The sequence below is a fragment of the Diabrotica virgifera genome, chromosome 5, assembly GCF_917563875.1.
Source record: "Diabrotica virgifera virgifera chromosome 5, PGI_DIABVI_V3a".
In the NCBI taxonomy this organism is placed as follows: Eukaryota; Metazoa; Arthropoda; class Insecta; order Coleoptera; family Chrysomelidae; genus Diabrotica; species Diabrotica virgifera.
The window spans coordinates 46,912,695-46,934,632 of record NC_065447.1 but is presented as its reverse complement, the minus strand read 5'-3'; the positions used below and the strand labels follow the sequence as shown (position 1 = coordinate 46,934,632).

Below are 21,938 nucleotides of genomic sequence, written 5' to 3'. Positions count from 1 at the left end.
CATTGTAATTCTGCAAGCCACAGCCTAAGCGAGCCGATTTTTAAGTAATTAGTCACTACCTTTCTTTATTGAAGTGTATCCCTATATAACTTCAAGGGCGGCGGTATGTTCGATCCTAATTTGTATAAAATATTTTAAATTGTCAATATAAATTAAAGTAAAACAAGTACGTATACTATTTCACGGGGGACGAGTAGTTTTTGGAATCGGTAACCCAGAGCAACAGTCAGAAAATTAAATATCATATCTATCAAATAATTTCAACGAGAAAAAATATATTTTTGTGGAATCTACGTTCGCTTAGTGCTGTGGAATGCGCTGAAATAAAGAACCTATCAAACCATCTTTAAACCTTGTGAATTTCCTACAGCAGAAACCATTGTGCAAAAAAGATAGGACATCACGAAAAGTGCTGAATACCCTCGTTGGCTTTTTACAGTCCTCCAACGAAGAAAAAGGGTTCAGAGCAAACAACTTCATACTCTAGATCATGCTCAAATGCGTTGATTATTTTTAGGGGTGTAAACTACCCCTTATTGTCAAAAATTATATACAAACATTGTAAACTTTAATATGGGTAAAATTTGGTTTTGATTGGTTAAATAATGATTGTTTTTTGCTAAAGGATGTAATATCATTCACCCCTTAAAACCCACCCTTAATAACATTGCAATGTTTATGAGTAGATAATTTAATAGATCCATACACAGAAAAAAGTAGAATTAAAGAATTACAAAAATTTTTATTTACACAAAAATACGAATTTACCAATATGTACAAATACAAATATAAATAGTTTTTTAGTCATCTTCCAGTATACGAACTAGTTCTGTGGTATTATATAATATATTAAAAATGCTGTATACGCGGACTATTCGAATTTTTCGAAATAAAAAATTTGTTTTATAAACATACCTCCTTTATTTTTGGCGATAAAAAGTTTTTTCAAAAATGATTTTATAGGATTTTTGAAGAGCTATAAGACTGTGTAAATTAAATTCCGTAAGATCCCTTAGTTTTTAATTGGGGTGGGTTTAAAGGCTCGATAAAGGGTTGTTTGCTCGTAAATAGAGGATTTAAACAGCTATATCTCGCTAACTGTTCACTGTAATGAAAATCTATGCCCAAGGAAATTTTAGTTGTGAAAAAAGCGTCAATTTAGTAGTTAATTTTTTTTTTCGTATCTCTAGTATTTTCGGAGATATTTTGAAGAAAATGGTAAAAAATACGAAATTGCAAAAAATTAATTATTATTTAAACTCCGATTTTTCTAAAATTAGGCCTTTTCAATAGGTCAAACTTCTTGAGTGTATTGATAATACAAACATAAAAGGAATTACAGAAAGGTATAGACCAACTTTTAATTAGGAGAGTAGTTGGTGGTTGTTTTCACTGATTTTTTCATAAAGAAAAGCAGGTACCGACAGTGCCGGTTTATCCTAACTTCGGGCCCTGGGCGCTGGCGGTTTAGGGGCCCCCTTCATTGCTATTCGTTGTCAGTTTTTTAACAAGAAAGCACATGCATTAACTATAAAGGTTTATTGTAAAATCCATACAGTAATTTTTTTAAACAAGCAAGAAGAATAGCAAACGTAAAAAATAATCCAAAAAAATAAATAAAAAATAGAAAGTTCCACAAAACAACACATGACAAGCAAAAAACATATTCTAAAAAATACATAAAGACAAAAATTAGATCATTTTTTTTTCTTGACTTGGTATTCGCAAACTTCCATATAATATTATCAGAATTCAGTTTTTCCAGTTCTTCATTCTCTATATACTATATTATACAATAGTGATAATGCGTCTAGGTTTTTTTGACCCAAATTTGACCTTAAATATGTTTTTATTCTTTTTAAAGCCGAAAAAGACCGCTCACCTGACGCGTCAAATAAGAAAAAGTTGCCTTTACATCCTGGATGACATAAAATTTTTAATAAAATATGTTTATTCAAATTTTGGCATGTTACAAAATGGGTAATTTCATTATGCAAGTTCTCTTTGGTTTCATAAACATCGTTTTTATGTTTCTCGCATAAAGTATTAATTGACGTCTTAACTTCTTTATCTAGAGTAAAAAAACATTTAAAAGCTGATGTCACACCCTTGTAGCATTCAATTCGCGATTCTGAAAACAGCGACTAATTTTCTAGACTCTAAATTTTCTGCGACAGCGATTTTTTTGTTGCTGCGACTACAACTCGCAAGTGGAGTGCTAGCCTTAGAGGCCACTGTATAATGCCAAATTGCAATTTTTGTAATCACTTTACTTTTGAATGTTTGAAAGGGTTTGTACTATTGTTTGCGTATATGTCATTTTCGAGAATAATCTATTCTTTATCTATAAATTAGATGTATGTACATCTATTTTTGTCTTTCGTTTAACTATTTTAAAAGAACTTATTTTGTTTCTATTTTAAAAGAGAACTTATTTTAAAGCCGAAAAGTGAGATATACCTATTATTATTTGGGCCCCACAATTCAAAATGAAATTATTAGCAACTAAAAAAACTACGTTTATGCGATTATTTTGAATACAATTCGAGACATAGCTAAATCTGATAACTTTCTGTAGTTTTTGGAAAAGGGCCCGCCACAAACACTGACACGGGGCCCCTGTAGAGCTAGGCTACGCCACTGTGTATAGGAGTGAAGAAATGTAATAATAGAACATAGGCTTTTTATTGGCCTATCTGCGTATGAGGTTTTTTTCGGAGAATATGTAGATTATTTAGCGTCTTCATTTTTTTTATAATTAAAAGGAACGGGCCCCTTCGGGCCCCGGGCCCCTGGGCGCCAGCCCCAAGTGCCCAGTGGATAAACCGGCACTGGGTACCGACTTTTTTGATCATAAGTTACTCAATTTTTATGCTAGAAACTTTTTTTTCTTATTTTGAAAGTTATCCTTGTATCCTTGAAAAAAGATTATCTAAGTTTTCCTCGAAAAATGCAAAGTTTTCCCGTTATTTGGCTTTGAATATTTCAAATTATACATTTGACAAAAACAGCTAACCTTCAACATGCCGTATCTCTGTTTGTATTGGTCGTAAAAATATTATAGAAACACAATTTGGTTTTTGTTACTAAACGACACAACTTCGATAGCTACAGTTTTTTGATTAAATGCATATTTTTGGAGTTATTCTCAAAAAACTCTCTAAAAAAAATTGGATTTTTTCGTCGAAGTCGAAAAACTGATACTTTCAACCGAGAATAACTCGAAAAATATTAGTTTTATGAACAAAATGTAAAAAAAATTTTCTTAGAATTACGTTTTACATTGATTTACATGTTTAAAATTTAATTAAAAATTCCCACCCTCGAGATGGGGTGGCAACCACCCCCAAGGTTTTAGTGTACAGCGGTATGATATAGAAAATGATCCTTGGACGATTCCCTACCTTCTGTGAAAATTTGAAGTAAATCCATGCTGGACGAAAAAATTGCGAGCCAAAATGCTTCATTTCCTCGACTAATTGAAAAAGTTGAAATCGTTGCAAATGTTCAATACAATTGAACCAGTAATAAATATATAACATTAATGTTCTGAGGAATAATCCCCTCTATGAGAAATATATCAGTAGGATGCTAACCTGGCTGTAGATCTCAATTGCAGATCATAGAATTCCTTGAGCTTTATGCTCTTCAATTAAAAAATAGAAGTAAAAATAAATATCGATAAATTAGAAGATCAGTTTCAGAAATTGGGAAATAAAAACTCAGAAGAACAATTATGGGAGTCATGCAAAGAAACATTGGAAAAAGTCCAAGAAGACCATCTAATGGAAAATCAGCGTAGGAATAAGCAACAGTGGATCACAGAAGAGATATTGAATTTATTGGATGCAAGAAGAAAATATAAGAATGCTAATCTGACAGAATACAAAAAGCTAAACAGTATAATTCGAAGAAAAATAAGATCAGCGAAGTCAGAGTGGCATAAACAACAATGTAAAGAAATTGAGAACTACGAGCGTATCTATGACGCATTCAATATGCACAAAAAACTGAAAGAAGTTTCAGGACTGAATAAAAAATGTAATCCTCCACTAAGCGAAGATAAAAACGGAAAAATTATAATCGATATCGAAGGTCAACTAATACGATGGACAGAATGTATAAAGGAATTATTCGATGATGAAAGAAGCGAACTAGAAACGCTAAATGACATAAGCGGTCCTCTAATAACTAAGGAAGAAGTGCAATATGCTATAAAGAACGCAAAAAGCGGCAAGGCGATCGGACCAGATGGGATTTACGTAGAAACACTAAAGCTTTTAGGTGCCGAGGGCATTAAGATACTTACGAAATTGTTCAACTTAATCTACGAAAGCGGAAAAATTCCTAAAGATTGGCTTAAATCCTCATTTGTTGTACTACCTAAAAAACACAGAGCCACAAAATGCAGCGACTATCGCACCATCAGCCTAATGAGTCATGTATTGAAAACGTTTCTCAGAATAATTCATCAAAGAACATATAGGAAAATTGAGGAAAGAATCTCAAATACTCAATTCGGTTTTCGCTGTGGCCTTGGAACGCGTGATGCACTATTCGCAACCCAAGTTTTAATTCAAAGATGCAGAGATGTAAATCATGACGTTTTCATGTGCGCGATTGATTTTGAAAAGGCCTTTGATAAAGTTCGCCATGAAAAAATGCTACATATTCTCAAAACTACCGGTCTGGACGGTAGGGACATTAGAATAATCGTAAATTTGTATTGGGGCCAGGCTGCATGTATTAGGGTTGCGAATCAGTGCTCTGAAGAAGTAAAAATCAAGCGCGGAGTTCGACAAGGCTGTATATTGTCACCAATGTTGTTTAATCTTTACGCTGAAACAATCTTAAATGAAGTGTTGGAAAACGCAAAAGAGGGAATACTCATTAATGGTATGCTTATGAACAATATCAGATACGCAGATGACACCTTGTTGCTGACTGGATCAATTGAACATCTTCAAGCGTTATTGAACCGAATGGTGGCATTCTGCGCGATATATGGACTCAAACTCAACGCAAGAAAAACAAAGTTTATGGTTATTAGTAAACAGGCAGCCGTAAATAATAATAACTATAACGTAACAATCGGTAATGACTCAATTGAACGAGTAAGTAATCTTGTATATCTGGGTACTCATATTAATGAAAGCTGGAACCCTAGTACAGAAATAAAAAGTAGAATTGCCAAAGCAAGAACAAGTTTTATGAAATTTAAGAAAATCCTGTGCAGTCATGATCTAAATTTGGAACTTCGCATAAGAATGGTCCGATGTTATATATTCCCAGTACTACTTTACGGGGTTGAAGCATGGACACTGACAGAATCGCTTTTAAAAAACCTAGAAGCATTTGAAATGTGGGTCTACCGCCGTATTCTGAAGATCAGTTGGGTAGAAAGAGTCACAAACGAAAGGGTTTTGCAAAGTTTGAATAAAAGTTGCGAAATATTGAACACGGTTAAAAGGCGCAAATTGGAATACTTTGGTCATATAATGCGTCACCCAGAAAAATATGACATACTTCACCTTGTCATGCAAGGTAAAATAATGGGAAAAAGAAGTGTGGGCCGCCGTACAACTTCTTGGCTTAAAAACCTACGCCAATGGTTTGGGAAAACTAGCTCTGAACTATTTCGTGCGGCTGTAAATAAGACAATAATTGTTAATATGCTGGGCAACATGAGAGCCAACGATCGACAAGCGGTCTCGGCACCTTAAGAAGAAGAAGAAGATATAAAAATATTATTTTTTAAGATTACGACGCTTTTAAGATTACGACGCAGACGACGTAATATAGATAGTCCAAGAAGAAGATAATCTTCAAAGACTAGTCCACAGATTTAACATAAGACCAACAAATTTAATATGAACATCTCAACTTAATAAATTAAACCAATGGTAATCAGCAATCCGGTGTAAAAGAGAACTCGATGGAATCAGTACTGGACAAGTAATGGAAATCAAATATTTTTCTTGTAATTATACTCTCCAGCTATGAAGACTTAGACAAAGATGCGAGCAGCTCAAAAATCAAACAGATTGGCAAGATTACTCAAAAATACTATACACGAAACTAACATAACATTGAGATAAAGTTAAGAATCTATAAATCCAGTGTAAAGGCATGTATCCACTACGTTGTTGGTCCGTGCTCCATGTAACTGCTCTACATAGTGGATACGTTGGTGCTTCCGAAGCGGCGCTCACTCTCGGTGATCCAGTCGGTGGCGTTTTATATTTATTTTAGAGGAACGTTGCCATATCGATTTGAGCAGTTACATGAAGCACGGAGCACTAAGGTAATGGATTCGTGCCTTAAGACTCATAATAATATAGGCATCAGAAACAAGAGCTGGCACAGCCACAACATAAAGTCTATAAGTAGGGAGCGGATTTATATGCGATCAATTTTGAGGAAATATGCGCATATATATGCAGTAAAAAATTACGAAATATGCGCAAGATATGCACAAAAATTCAAAAAATGCGCATTTCGAGAAACCACAAATTTTCGTTCTATTCTTTTCTAGTTGGTTCTTTTATAGGGGGGCGGCAATCTTATTTATTATCTTTCAAATAAAATCATTATTTTTTAAATACGCAATTTATTCTCATTTTTTACAAAAACTGATACCAATAGTTACCTATTTAAAATAAAACAACAATATCTACTATATATATATCTTCGATTATAATTCACTACAATGTGTTTTTCCAATTTTTTTACGAGGAAACATTTTCTTTGATGAGATAAAATATTTTTATAACTTAAAAAACTCCTTTCAACATCACCAGAAGTAATTGGGGCGTATTTAAAATAAGATTTATTTCAACTCCGTTAGAAAATCGTAAAACTATGGTTAAAGGTGTTAATTCTCTTAACAATAGGGGATTTAAAAGAATCACCAGAATTATAGGTACCTACTAAATATAATAAAAGTAAATAAAATTCGGATTTCCCGGTAAACCATCTTTCATCATTTTAACATCCTACAATCATTTTATAACGGCGAACTATAAGTACTTTGTGTAAAGATCGGGTATTTTCTAAGAAAAAATGAAAAGGCAGAAAATGAGCCGTCTCTCTTCAGGTATTTAGTTCTCGAATTAATAGAACAAGCCTGTGGGAGGAAGTATTTTGTGACGAATTAAAAAATTAAATTTTTTTTGGACTTAAATGTTTTTAAATAGGCACAAAATATGCATGTTTTTTAAAAATATGCAAAATTTAGTAAAGTTCTCAAATATGCGAAATATGCATGCAATATGCATTTAGCATAAAATCCGCTCCCTATCTATAAGGAATGACAAAGATGAGAGTAATGAGAAGAATTACAGGAAATACGCTGACATCTCGAAATAGAAGTGAAAACATTAGAAGAAAATGTAACGATAGTGTATGAACGAATGAACACTGAACGGAAAACATAATGAAATAGCCAGAGGAGCCGAATGGGGGAGACCTTTGTAGTCAAAATAGAAAGAGATAAATTAATGGTGTTCAATATATTTCTATAGAGGTATCAGTCCCCCAATGATCAAGCAGAATAATTGAATATAATAGGAGGATGAAGAAGAGTAGACATGGACTCTCTAGGAATAAAACTATTTAGAGATGACAACCTCGAAATATAAAATAATAAACAGCAAAAAATAAATATCTAATAATTTTTCTTGGTCTTTTATCGTACATTTTTGGACATAGGCCTCCCCCCAACTGGTTCCATTGATCTCTGTATTGAGCAACGTACTACCAGTTTGTTTCGACTTTTTTTTATATCATCTACTATAGTTCTTCCACTCTGACTTTTCCAATGCCTCACGAATTATTTTCAAACAAGTTAAATCGAAACATAAACTGAAAATCAGAGTGTTAGTTAGTCCAGAAAGCCACTGCGCATCCGCTAGGAAAAATATTCTAATTCGGATTTTTTGTACAATCTTACTCAAAAAGGACTCCTTTTAACAAATTTGCATGTTGCCAGGACCAAAAGGTGGTCAAACATTTTTTAAACGTTTTTTTTTGTTTTTATCCTAAAATTATTTTTTTTACATGGAAAAAAGTTTTTTTAGGTTTTTTGGATCATTCCAAACAGAAAAGGTCTTTGGTGACTTTTCTCTAAAAATGATAGTTTTTGACATATAAGCGATTAAAAATTGATAAATTGCGAAATCGGCCATTTTTAACCCTCAAAAACTATGTGAAAAACTGAAAATTTGAATGTTACCAAGGTAGGTAGATATTCTTTGAACATCGATTGATGAAATCCCGAAGAGTTTTTTACAATACAGTATTCAAAACTCCTTTGTTTTTTAATTGATAATCAAGTGTGCGCGACACTATTTTCCACCGACAGTATGGTGCAAATGAAAGGAATAAATTCGTTATTTCGTAAACCGGCGACTTTAAGAAAAAATCCCGAAACAGGTCGATTTTTATTTTTAAGTTATGATATTGTGGCATATATGGTATACTAGTGACGTCATCCATCTGGACGTGATGACGTAATCGATGATTTTTTTAAATGAGAACAGGGGTCGTGTGGTAGCTCATTTGAAAGGTTCTTCAATTCTCTATTCAGTAATGTAAACATTTACATAATTATTTATACAGGGTGTCCAAAAAATTTTATTAAATTAAATTATTTGACAAAAAAAGAAGTAGAAGGACACCCGGTATACATAATTATGTAAATGTTTACATTACTGAATAGAGAATTGAAGAACCTTTCAAATGAGCTACCACACGACCCCTATTCTTATTTAAAAAAATCATCGATTACGTCATCACGCCCAGACGGATGACGTCATTAATATACCATATATGCCACAATATCATAACTTAAAAATAAAAATCGACCTGTTTCGGGATTTTTCCTTAAAGTCGCCAGTTTACGAAATAACGAATTTATTCCTTTCATTTGCACCATACTGTCGGTGGAAAATAGTGTAGCGCACGCTTGATTAGCAATTAAAAAACAAAGGAATTTTGAATCTTGTATTGCAAAAAACTCTTCGGGATTTCATCAATCGATGTTTAAAGAATATCTACCTACCTTGGCAACATTCAAATTTTCAGTTTTTCACATAGTTTTTGAGGGTTAAACATGGCCGATTTCGCAATTTTTCAATTTTTAATCGCTTATATGTCAAAAACTATCATTTTTAGAGAAAAGTCGCTAAAGACCTTTTCTGTTTGGAATGATCCAAAAAACCTAAAAAAACTTTTTTCCATGCAAAAATAATAATTTTAGGAAAAAAACAAAAAAAAAACGTTTAAAAAATTTTTGACCACCTTTTGGTCCTGGCAACATGCAAATTTGTTAAAAGGAGTCCTTTTTGAGTAAGATTGTGCAAAAAATCCGAATTAGAATATTTTTCCTAGCGGATGCGCAGTGGCTTTCTAGACTAAGTGGTAATAATTAGAAAATTGCTATTACATTGTGAACTTATTTTATAAAGTTATCTTTTTTTTTATGTGTCTAATCTGTTTTTGCTATTGAGGAGATTGATGGACTCAATATTAAACAGCTTGAACACTATACAGACTATTACTCATATACCGATAAATATATAACGGTAATAAATAAATTAAAAAAAAATCACAACAACAAAGTTACTATTGTTAAGAAGATTTAATATTAGCTAAGGATGAAAGATACAAAACTATCGAGTGAATTACATAAAAAAACAATTTTTTAATATACAGTAGAATATCCTTTGGGAAAACAGTGATACAAATTGAGTTATCAACACTACGATATTACTAATACGTGTTAATACTCGTCTTTCTCTGGGGATCAAAAATTAAGAATTGCAACTCTTGATTTATTTAACTAAATACTATTTTCTACAAATATAAAGCCAAATAAACTTTATTGATTTGGAATACCAAATAAACAATAAATGTAAATAAACCAAACACGACAAAAATTTGTTATCACTGTCATTCAAAAATTATAAGCGTTAAAATTCATTAAAACAACATATCAGCGACATACCATATTGTTTTGTTTATCCTTGTTTTACTTATTGTCGTTTCTATGGACAAGCGCTTTAAAAAAAAATTAGTTCGTAATATTGATTAACAGTGATTATTGACTAGTATTTCGTTATAACAACAATTTAATTTTTTTTTCAACGAACTTTTAGACATTGATGAATGTATTTGGTTATTGTCACAATGATTGAAGAATAATTGTGAAAATAACTAGAGTACATTAATCAATAACACTCACTTTATTCAGCCAAAAGTTAGTTTCGTATATTTAAAAAATAATGATAATTCTGCCAGCAAAACACTTTCTTGATTTCGTAGATGATAAGCAATTACCTTGGTTTATCGTGACTATGTACAGATTACATTAAAACAATGTACAAATGTTCTTAATATAGAGTAATATTTGATTATTCCATAGATGTAAATTGATTATTGTCACAACGAATGCATTAATCAATCTACTACTGCGTTTAATAACCACAAACAATGCGTTCATGGTAACAATAAACGCAGTTGTGGAAACAATAAATGTTCTGCTTGAGAATTCCTTGTTAAACAATGCTGTTACCTCTGCCGAAGTGCCGAATAATTTCATTTCGTTTCCAAGTGTAGTTCGTACTGGAAGGAAGTTTTCGTGTGTCTATTATCGTATTCATTTTTTTCGAATGCTGAGAAAACTAATTAGTATTTTTGAAAATTTTTAACACAGAATAAAATATTACAGTATTATCGAGGGTTTGAAGTCCCTGACAACTTTTATAATGATTATTTTAATAAGTCACAGGGGCGAAAAAGCGAAAATTTAGTATGAATTTTAATTTCAAATATACCATTCAAAAGAAACTTTTGTTTATTCTAATGGACTTTCAGCCCTCGGTAATAATGTAGTCTTTTATTCTGCGTTTAAATTTTTCAAAAATACTTATTAGTTTTCTCAGGATTCCAAAAAAAATAAATGCGTTTAAAAAGAATTAGATCGAAATTTTGCACCTGCGCTCTCAAAATGAGAGATTGAATAAGCTATCACATGATGTACAATGTATGTAATACATTGATGTTATAATATACTGTGATTATTTTAAAAATCGACCAGTCCGAGCGTTTTGCTTATGTGCTGAAAATAAATAAGTTAATAAGGGAGGAGGGGAAGTAACACTTGTTACAGCGCACTGTATAAGTAAAATCGTATGAGAAATCACACAGTGTAAAGTCAATTAGGTTTAGGACAAAAAAGGGGGATTTGCAAAATGATTATTAATCAATTAATATCATACATTGAACTAATGCATTCAGTAATTATTAATATAAAATACGTTCATAGTAGGAATGAACGAAACTGATTGTAGAAATGAATATAATTGCTTGTAAGAATAACCGTATTTATTGTGGGAATGAACAGAATTAATTGTAAGAATAAACGGAAATAATTGTAGAAATAAACGAAATTTATTGGATGCATGAAGCAGTATACGTTAGGAGAAATAACACTGTTATTGGCACAACGAATAGTCTTCGTCGGCCAATTAACGACGTTGTTGTTTCAATGAATAATGTCCGTTGACTCAGTGAACAGTGTTCGTAATATCAATAAAGTGATATTATGGTATACGTTAGGAGAAATAACACTGTTATTGGTACAACGAATAGTCTTCGTCGGCCAATTAACGACGTTGTTGTTTCAATGAATAATGTTCGTTGACTCAGTGAACAGTGTTCGTAATATCAATAAAGTGATATTATGGTATACATAATTTCAATAAACGTAAAACATTGGATCAACTAACAAAAATAATGAATTGATGAACATCGCTTTGTTGTTCCAATAAAACCAAGAATTGGACAAATTTTTAGTATTGCATTTTTGTCTGAATTAACATTTTTATTAATATTACGTACCTTTTTCGTTGAGTGCGGCTTATAGGTCTGGATCCCGCGTATAAAAAAAAGTTTATTAATAGGAAGCTGAAAATTTGTTAATAGCTTAAGGGTGTCTAGCCGGACAAACTTTGATATATGGGAACACTGGAACAGGAAACGTTTTAATTGTGGAACAGGTTAAAAACTTGGAATGGTCAGACCACGAAAACGTCACATGTATTTTGTCCAACAGAACTTCCAATTGATTTGTTACCCTTTCATTAAACGCTCATGCAAAAATCAGACTGCTATTTATCACCTGTCATAATTCCTGTAATTTGACATATTCGACATGTTCCACTCATTATAATTCCCATTTGGTGATAAATAGCAGCGTGATTTTTGAATGAGAGTTTAATGAAAGGGTAACAAATCAATTGGAAATTCTGTCGGAAAAAATACATGTCACGTTTTCGTAGTCTGACCGTTCCAAATTTTTAACCTGTTCCACAATTAAAACTTCCCCTGTTCCAGTGTTCCTATATATCAAAGTTTGTGACTTGACACCCTTAAGCTATTAACAAATTTTTAGCTTGGTATTAATCAACTTTTTTTTCATACGCGGGATCCAGATCTATTAATTTTCGGTACTAGTTATTGTTAGTAAAAAAAGAGAACTAGTATAAAAAGTAATTCGGGGATAATTTCATGCGTGGGAAAAGTTATAGTTCAAGAACTATATAATATTATATAATACTTACTCCTTTATAAAATAAATCAAATCCAGCTTGTGCGTAATCACTATCTAAATACTTCTTCTCAACCATAGATTTTCCGATATCTAAATTGTACAAAAACATCATTAAATGGCATTTGGGTAGATAACAAATGGCAAGAAATTACTTTTAGAAATATGACCAAAAGGCTAATACGCATAATCTTTCTATAATTCTTTCAGACTTGTTTTGCATATTTATCATTAGCAATTTCAGAAACGTTTAATTATGTACTATTATGTGCTGTAATAATAAAATTACCGTCATTTATTAAAAGCTCCAGTTCGGAAAATCTCCCTTCAGTAGTTTTCGAAGAGTTTTTTTGCAAAAAGCAGGATCCCTTTGAAATATAATTTACAAAATTTACCTCTTCAACACGAACTGTTTTTCTTGGAGCACACGCCTGTAAAACTTGGAATTAAAATTATTGTTTTGTGAAAGTTTGGTTTATTTCTTACAATAAAAGCTTTTCCAGATTCATCACTGCCATCTAGAGAAGAACCAAAAAAGTTACCGTTAAAAGTATGTTTGTTACCTAAAATAAATTATTTCTTATTAAAATTTATTTCTATTTATTGTACCTACTATAGTTGTTTACGTATATCGTTTTTTTATATTTCTTTCATTGTAAATTTCGCTCTTTTAATATTTAGCATACTGGATGAAATACGAACAGAACATAGGGACAGGGTAGTAAGACAAAAATATACCCTATTCGTGACACTTCAGCAGCCAGGGTACTAAAGCGTTTTTTAGACAGGAACAAATTATAACTATTTCCTGCGTAGGATCTGACGGCCATTTTTATTTATAAACAATTAACTGTCAAAAAATGGCATTTTCCCATTTTTTGCCAAATTAACAGAAAACAGTGAAACTTATGATTTTTTTAGTACAAATATCTTCGAAAATATGGAAAACGCTTTAAAATGACGTATTACAAAGTTTGATATACTCATTCGATGTTAATATAATTGCGAAAAAATTCGGAATTGCAAAAAAAATATTTTCTCAATACCTGTTATAAAAATTGGTGTACAGCTTTGAAATTTTTGTCAAATGAGGGTTCTTTGGTGCTTAATATGTGATAAAAATTTCAAAGCGATTCATTCAATTGTTTAAATTTTATTCAAATTGTTTATCCCAGACAGCATTTTTTGCAATAACATAAGTCAGAAAAAAATTACCTTAGAACTATAATTGATAAAAAATTATAATAAATATGTATAATTTCTTATATAACAAAATAAAAAGTTTAAGGAAAGATTTACGATACTCTTGCATAATTATTTATTACTAATAAATGCATTTTTAATTGCCTTTTTTTAAACCAAGCTGAAAATATAGCTCATGTTCTTTCATTTAACACCTGTGGAATGGTTCTAAGATCATTTTTTTCTGACTTATGTTATTGCAAAAAAATGCTCTCTGGGATAAACAGTTTGAATAAAATTTAAACAATTGAATGAATCGCTTTGAAATTTTTATCATACTAAGCACCAAAGAACCCTTATTTGACAAAAATTTCAAAACTGTACACTAATTTTTACGACAGTTATTGCGAAAATATTTTTTTTTTTGCAATTCCGACCTTTTTTCGCAATTATATTAACAATAAATGAGTATGTATATCAAACTTTGTAATACGACATTTTAAAGCTTTTTCCATAGTCTCGAAGATATTTGTACTAAAAAAACCATAAGTTTCCCTGTTTTTCATTGATTTGAAAAATAAGTGAAAAATGCCATTTTTTGACACTTAATTGAACTTACTTACTTAAGCCGTCCTCTTGTACCTTACGGTGTCGAGGACACTTAATTGTTTATAAATAAAAATGGCCGCCAGATCCTACGCAGGAAATAGTTACAATTTGCTCTTATAGGTATTACCTGTCGAAAAAACGCTTCAGTATCCTAGCTGTTCAAGTGTCGTGGAAAAAACCTTATTTCCCTGGACTAAAGAAATTTCCATCAATAAGCGTAGATTGGCTTTCAGGTATGATGAATTGCTGCGTCCGTACTGTACTAATTCCCAAAATCTAAAGGAATGCCAGAGTGGTGATTCCCTTACACATTTTAGGTAAGCACTGATGATGATCGGTCATCCGATCGAAAACTAGTTCTGTGATGTAGCCCTTTTCAGGGATTATACCTTTTATAAAGGATTTTATTTTATTTTTTTTTTAAATCGAGAAAGTTACAATACTTCGGACACATCATATGAAATGAATCCAGATATTCCCTTCTACCATCTATTATGATAGGTATATATTTCCTTGCAAGGAAAAATATTTAGACAGCGAGGTCCAGGAAGAACCTTTTGCTGAAACTGGTTCAACAATAAGTCTGTAGAACTTTTCTACGTTGCTGCAGATAAGATAAAGTTTGCCATTATTATAATCGCCAACATTCGTCGCGGACATCAAGAAGAAAAAGGATCTATCTGTGGCATTTCATGAAAGAACCTTCAATGAAGTCGAAGAAAAACTGACAAAAATATCCTAAAAGACTATTAAAGATATTCTATATTGTGAAGAAATAAGTTACATTCTTAAGGATTTATCTAGGGAATCAATAATTTTTGCATTAGATTAATGATATTAATAAACTTACCCCCAGCTTTAATGGAATATTTGAAGCATCCATCATTGCTTGAAATGTCACATGCAAATATTTTTCCTCCAGATTTTTTACTAAATTTGGGGGCTCCTACTATTACACTGGAAAAAAAATAATTACTACTATTTAAAAACTGCCTCAAGACCTATTCAATGTCAATGAAGTTAATGAACAATTAAATGTAAAATATGGTAACACCCCTATGTGTCTCAGTGATAAAAGATTTTGCCTTTGGATCCAAGGATTATGAGTTCGAATCCCAGCTGTGTAGGAAATTTTTCTTTATTAAAAATTAATAAATGAGAATAATTTCCATGTTTTTGGGATTGGTAATCACTGGAGGCACCGCAGATGTTCAGATACAATTAGCGTCCCTTTTTAAAGACAATGAAGTATACTTTACTTAACAAGAAATTTACCCAACACACACACTGAACATTAGTCTAATCTGTCCTCAGTCTAACTGTACCATGCCAAGGGCCTTAGTTCTCAAGGCATTCAAGCTAAATAAAAAAAAATGGTAAACCTCTAGTAGTGCAGCCGATATGTGAAACAATTGTGCATTTAATGATAGAAGTATATAATTTGGACCACATATACTGCACATATAAAGGTTTAAATTTAGATATGAGGCCATCTCAGATTTTGCCTTTTACAAACATGGCGGGGATTCAAAATGGCGACTATACATTGTGACTAATAGCACGATAACTTTTGAACGAGACTTCAGATTTCAACCAAATTTGGTATATAGGTTCTTTTTTTGATGTATAAGATCGAGGTCTTGAACCGGAAGAATCGGTTTAGCAGAAGTTTTGTCTTTCCTCGTTTATATATAAAAATATGCTGTTTTTTTTCAATTCTTTCACCCTGTGTCTATTAATTTTTCAAAAAGTTGATACCGCCATTGAAAAGAGCGTAAAAATATTATTAGGAAATATTTTTAACTTTTTAGTTATGTTAATTACCATTTAATAAATGCAAAACGTATCATCACATGTACCTATATGCGGCAGATTCGTGCATGTATCTGACTATGTTTTCTCTCTTTAATTCTTCTTAAATTTCGGCATTTGTTTTCATTCGTATTTCTCCCTCTCTTGTTACATTGTGGCCCAGAATTATTCTCATTATTTTTGTTTCAAATTTTAGAAGACTAGCTCCTTCATTCTTGTTAATCGTTGTTGTTTCCATCCCATATGTAACAACAGGTCTTATTTAGGTCTTATATAGGTTCATCTTGGTTCTCTTGCTCCGGGTCTTGCTTCTCAGCAGATTTCTATCCATTCCATATGCTTTTTTGCCTTTCAGAATTCTTTCCTCTGTTCTCTCTTTTCCATTTTTCCCTATTGTTGCTCCCAGGTAGCTAAAGGTGGATACAGTTTCAAATTTATGGTTCTGTATTAGATATTTCTAATTTGTTGTGTCGTCCTTCCCTAGCGTCATGTATTTTGTTTTGTGCTGGTTTATCTGTAGCCCTATTCTCTTCGCTTCCTTATCTAATTTTTCAACGGCTTTTATAAGTGTCATCTTCGTCTTCGCTATTATGACTCGATCGTCTTCATATGCTACTAGTTGAAGTTTATCTGTAATAATGTTTTTGTTTGCAAAGTTTGTCCTCCTTATTATTACTTCCAACATCAGGTTAAATATTGTCGGTGAGATAGAGTCACCTTGTTTCACGCCTTTGTTTATATTGATTTCGTTAGAAGTTGTTCCGTTGAAGCTGATCTTTGCTGTGGTGTTCTTTATTCTCACTATTAGCATATATATATGTCTTAATTTTTCTGGGATTCCAAGATTCTCTAGCTCCTCCATCATTTTCGGTCGATTAATTGTGTCAAAAGCGCTTTTGAAATATATGAATATTAGGTATATTTCTCTGTTGTATTCTCTCGATTTTTTGATTATTTGCTCAACGAAAATATATACCGAAGGCAAAAAATAAGTAATGCGTGCATAACTAATACACACATAGCGAATAAAAAAATAAGCAATTAACTTATGTATTATGCAGGGTAATCTATCTTCGAAAAAACTCTTCACAAAAAGAGCTACAAATTGTGGAACTTATTTTTTGTCGAATTACCCTCATCAAAATGGGAGCTAAATGGCGCCCTAACTTGGGTTTAATTCAAATAGTTTCCAAAAGGGTAGTATATTTAGTGATGTCATTCTGAATATTAGTTTAGCAGCATTATTCACTTAATGGTTTGGCGAGAATAAGTTTTTTAAATTATACCTATTCACAAGCGGTTCGCTTAGCAGTGCTGTTAGACATTTTCATTCATAACTTTGTTTTATTTTAAAACTTGACCATTTTAACATAACATTCAATAAATTTCAATCTGTATGTAAAAAATTATGGTGGTATTTGAAGTCTCTATGATGCACCTTTTTCTTTTTCGAAAAAAATCAATTTGTACTTTCAGATTTGTACTATAATTGAAAATTGGAAATTCTAAAATTCTAAATTGAAATTTTTATAAATTGAGTTATTGAATTTGAAAAATTCTAAATTCAAAAAAGTTCTAAAAAGTTCTAATCGCCAGCATTAAAATTACAGTTCCAGAAGTTTCCCATAGATGCCAATTAATAGATGTAGGTAGGGCATCATTTTCTTTAAAAAGTTCCTAAATTCAACAGGTCAGATGTCTCCACTTCTAAACATCGGCTTATGTCAGTTGTAGGCTTTTATTTTGAGTGATAATAGTTGATTTTAGTATAATAAAATGAAAGCAAACTCGGACAAAAAATTGAAAGTGAGCAGAAATGTTTAAAATTAGATGAAGCGTCATACAAAGCATACAAACTTACTCACGTAGCTCCAAAATATATCCCAACGAATAGGTTTAAAATAAAAACCTAACGATTTTCCACTATGCAAATAGAGGTTGAACTGTAAAGATTTTACGTACGAAAGAAGACGTTATCTTTTCGTTAAGAGGCTGACACACACGGCGCTTTTCTAATGGAGCTTTTAAGTATTTGCGGGGCTCAAAGAAGACGTCAACCAACAATATGCTACTCAATCCTCAATAGCAAACTCACTTTTCAACGGCAAGCAAAATATTTACTTAACTCTTCTTGACTGTTATTACTAAGAACAGCTGTGCCACCTGCAAAATGTAGGTTGTTTGTTTTTCAGCTTTTTATTGAGGTGCCCTTTTCCCATCCTTCAAGGGCTGTTCTCATAAGTAATATGCTCCCCATATGGTGGAGACAGTATACATCCTTATCTGCCATATTGTTTCGGATGGAATTCATTTGAAAATGTGTCAAGCAATTGTTCCAGTATTGTGTTCCTATAGTTCAGTTATAAGCTAAATTAAGTATGGTGGTATTGTACCCTCGGAGATCGCTGGGAAAATTTACACTCAAAATAACAAAATTCAGTTTGCTATTGTCCTTTTCATGAGCATTTTTCAGTGCGTAACAAATGATAGGAAAAAGGGTAAGTCCGTGATAATACACATTTATGACATTTATTCTAATATGACATTTTAGTTAAATCTGACAGTTGTCACATTTTATTTTCAATTTGGAATAAAAACAAATCAAATGTGTTTCTTGCATTTATAAAATGGTATTTTTTTTTATTTGTATGGTCTTATAAATTATACAGAGTATATTTGTAATATTATTATCTAATAAAAAAAAATTATTTTTCTTATAATGGCGCCATCTATCGACAACTAGAATAATTACCGAACTAGAATAATAACCAAAGTAATCACCGACGTGCCTTTTTTCTGTCATATACAATTTAATGCGTTAGAAATATATCGAAAAACTGTGACGCACTGAAAGATGATCATGAGAAAAAGAATAACACTGTGTGAATGTTGATAGTAACATGTCCCTTTTAAGATAAACAGAGCTGTTATTTAGTACAGACAAATTAATATATTTTTTTGCCAACAAAAATGAGATTTTTCAACCAAATAATGTTTCAAATATGATGTGCAAAATAATTTTTAATTTAGTTCTGCTAATGAGCTTGCTTTTTTTGTCACTAAAGTAGAAAAAACTTTAAATTTTACTCATTAAATCATTATCGTCTTAATTATTTTAACTGTACTAATATCCGTCGACTAATTCTGAATGATTAATGAGTTGTTAAAACATTTTATCTGTAGCGGCTTCTGGAATGTCTTAAAAATATCTAATTTCATTGATAAAATGCGCATATCCCACCTATTTTCGTTTCGACCATACGCCTATTTATTTCTTTTAGTATCTGCCATGTGTTGCCAAGTGTTTCCATGTGGCCCTATCGAACGCTTTGCGATAATTTATAAAATAAATTTGCAGTGAAATATTGCATTCCCTAGTTTCTTTTTATTATTTATCTTATGTTCAGAAGATACCTCGAGTACCTCTACCTTTGGTAAATCCAGTTTGATTTTGAGGTATTTCTCTTTGTAGGAAAGTTTTCAGTGGTTCATTGATTATGTGTAGCTGACATGTGGGATAAGAGAGATGGTTATATAATTGTCGCATTTATGGAAGATGCTTTTTGTATATTTTTAAAGCAGTTTTATTTCGGTTTAAGTGTATGCTTTAGTTTACTGATAGCAAGTACTATTTCATTCTCGGGTGTATTAGGTTCTTTTTCTATTTCTTCAGGGGTTTGGTGAACATCTTCCTGGCGTTGATCATTGTAGCTATAAGTAAAATAAATAGAAGATAAAAATCTAAAATACATGTCAACAATTCACTTTGGTATTAGAAAGAAGAATGGTAGTCATCCATAGGACATAAACTATTAAAAAATATATTACATCAAAGAATAATAGAGACATTATAACAGGTTAAAACGAAAATGGCCGAAGCATAAGCTTAAGAGGACAAAAATTACTTAAAAGGAATATAAATTAAAAATCCAGAAGGAAAAAGTTTTCCTGTAGTTGGCTGTATACCATGTATTAAAAAAACAGTAAAATCCTTTATAAAAGTATATATTTAAAATCCCTAAAAAAGGGCACTTCACAATCACATAACTAGTTTTCGATTGGTTTACCAATCATCATCAGTGCTTACCTAAAATGAATATAACCTGGTAAAATAATGCAAGGATTTTGAAATTTTGACTATGGTTAAGAAAAGTTGTAGGTTATACTGACGTGAAATTTACATACTAACCACCAAGATATGATTTTACAAAAATATGTGGGTCAAAGCCCTGTACAAGTAATCCGTTAAGGAAACATCGGTTGAAAATGCTAACTTAATTATGGATGTTTAAAATATTTTACTAATATGCCCCAGGTAACATCTTAGCTGTGGTTTGACTTGTTCACATGGTGAAAGTATGGCAGCAAGTGACAATGAAATGGATAGAGACTTCCGAACGATGACATGACAGAAATGACAGTTCCACAGGAAGTTGAAAAATTAACCTGTGTACCTGTTACCACCTGTAAATATGACAGGTTAATTTTTCAACTCCCTGTGGAACTGTAATTTCTGTCATGTCATCATTCGGAAGTCTATATCCATTTCATTGTCACTTGCTGCCATACTTTCACCATGTGAACAAGTCAAACCACAGCTCAGATGTTACCTCGGGCATATTACTAAAATATTTTATACATCCATGCTTAAGTTAGAATTTTCAACCGATGTTTCCTTAACGGATTACTTGTACAGGGCTTTGACCCACATATTTTTGTAAAATCATATCTTGGTGGTTAGCATGTAAATTTCACGTGAGTATAACCTACAACTTTTCTTAACCCTAGTCAAAATTTCAAAATCTTTGCATTACTTTACCTGGTTATATTCATTTTAGGTAAGCACTGATGATGATAGGGGTCAGCGTAGCGAAGCAGTAGTGTGCTTGGCTCGCGTGCCGGTGATCCGGAGTTAAAATCCTACCGCCAGCAAGAACAACTAGACATTTTTTATAGTCCCCAAAACAAAAACAAAAAATGTTTATAGGCCCCAGGTCGACTCAGCCTGAATAAAATGAGTCCCTTGGGTAAAACCAGGGGTAATAATAGGCGGTTGAAGCGTAGCACTGGCTCTGTTACCTTCCTTGTATACCGTAGGCCCTAGATATAGCAGACTACCCTGCTATACTCCCAAAGCCACAGCGGTATAAAACGGGAGACTATTATTATTACTGATAATGATTGGTAAACCAATCGAAAACTAGTTATGTGATTGTGAAGTAGCCCTTTTTAGGGATTTTAAATATATACTTTAATAAAAGATTTTACTGTTTTTTTTTAATATAAATTACTTTTTTCTACCGTTTTAAAAATGTCAATCTCCTGTCGAAACAAACGATGCAAAAATGATTATAATTCTTAACAATGAGGACCGGAAAAGGTTAGAGAACTATTAATTAACCTGTTACTCTTTAAGTGACCTCTGCAATTTGTATACCAGAACAACACTAACAGGAATGCGAATGGAGAGAAAACAGAAAAAATTATATTATAAAAAATCAAATCTAATAGTTCTAGTATAGTTTATTATTTTTATGAACACTATATGTACTTACAATGGTTTAGATCCTCTTTGCAACAACAAAGAATATCCAAAATAAGATCCTTCGACTCTATCGTAAGGATTTAACTTAATATTCACTACATTCTTATCATCAAAATTAATCGCGTTTGCACAACATCCACAAAAAATTAAACTAACAATAACTACAATATAAAATATTAT

The 21,938-nt window shown here is 31.9% G+C and overlaps 1 protein-coding gene across 1 annotated transcript in view; it reads right to left on the bottom strand.

Annotated features, from left to right (window-relative positions):
* The window catches only part of LOC114331175 (integrin alpha-8-like), a 154,649-nt gene extending 132,711 nt beyond the window's left edge, over positions 1-21,938 (bottom strand). The window contains exons 1-5 of the mRNA XM_050652479.1: positions 21,769-21,938; positions 15,252-15,358; positions 13,097-13,173; positions 12,900-13,041; positions 12,624-12,703 (exon numbers count right to left, since the gene is read on the bottom strand). Of these exons, the coding sequence (XP_050508436.1) occupies positions 12,624-12,689 (66 nt within the window). The 5' untranslated portion in view covers positions 12,690-12,703; positions 12,900-13,041; positions 13,097-13,173; positions 15,252-15,358; positions 21,769-21,938. The remainder of the gene's footprint in view (positions 1-12,623; positions 12,704-12,899; positions 13,042-13,096; positions 13,174-15,251; positions 15,359-21,768) is intronic.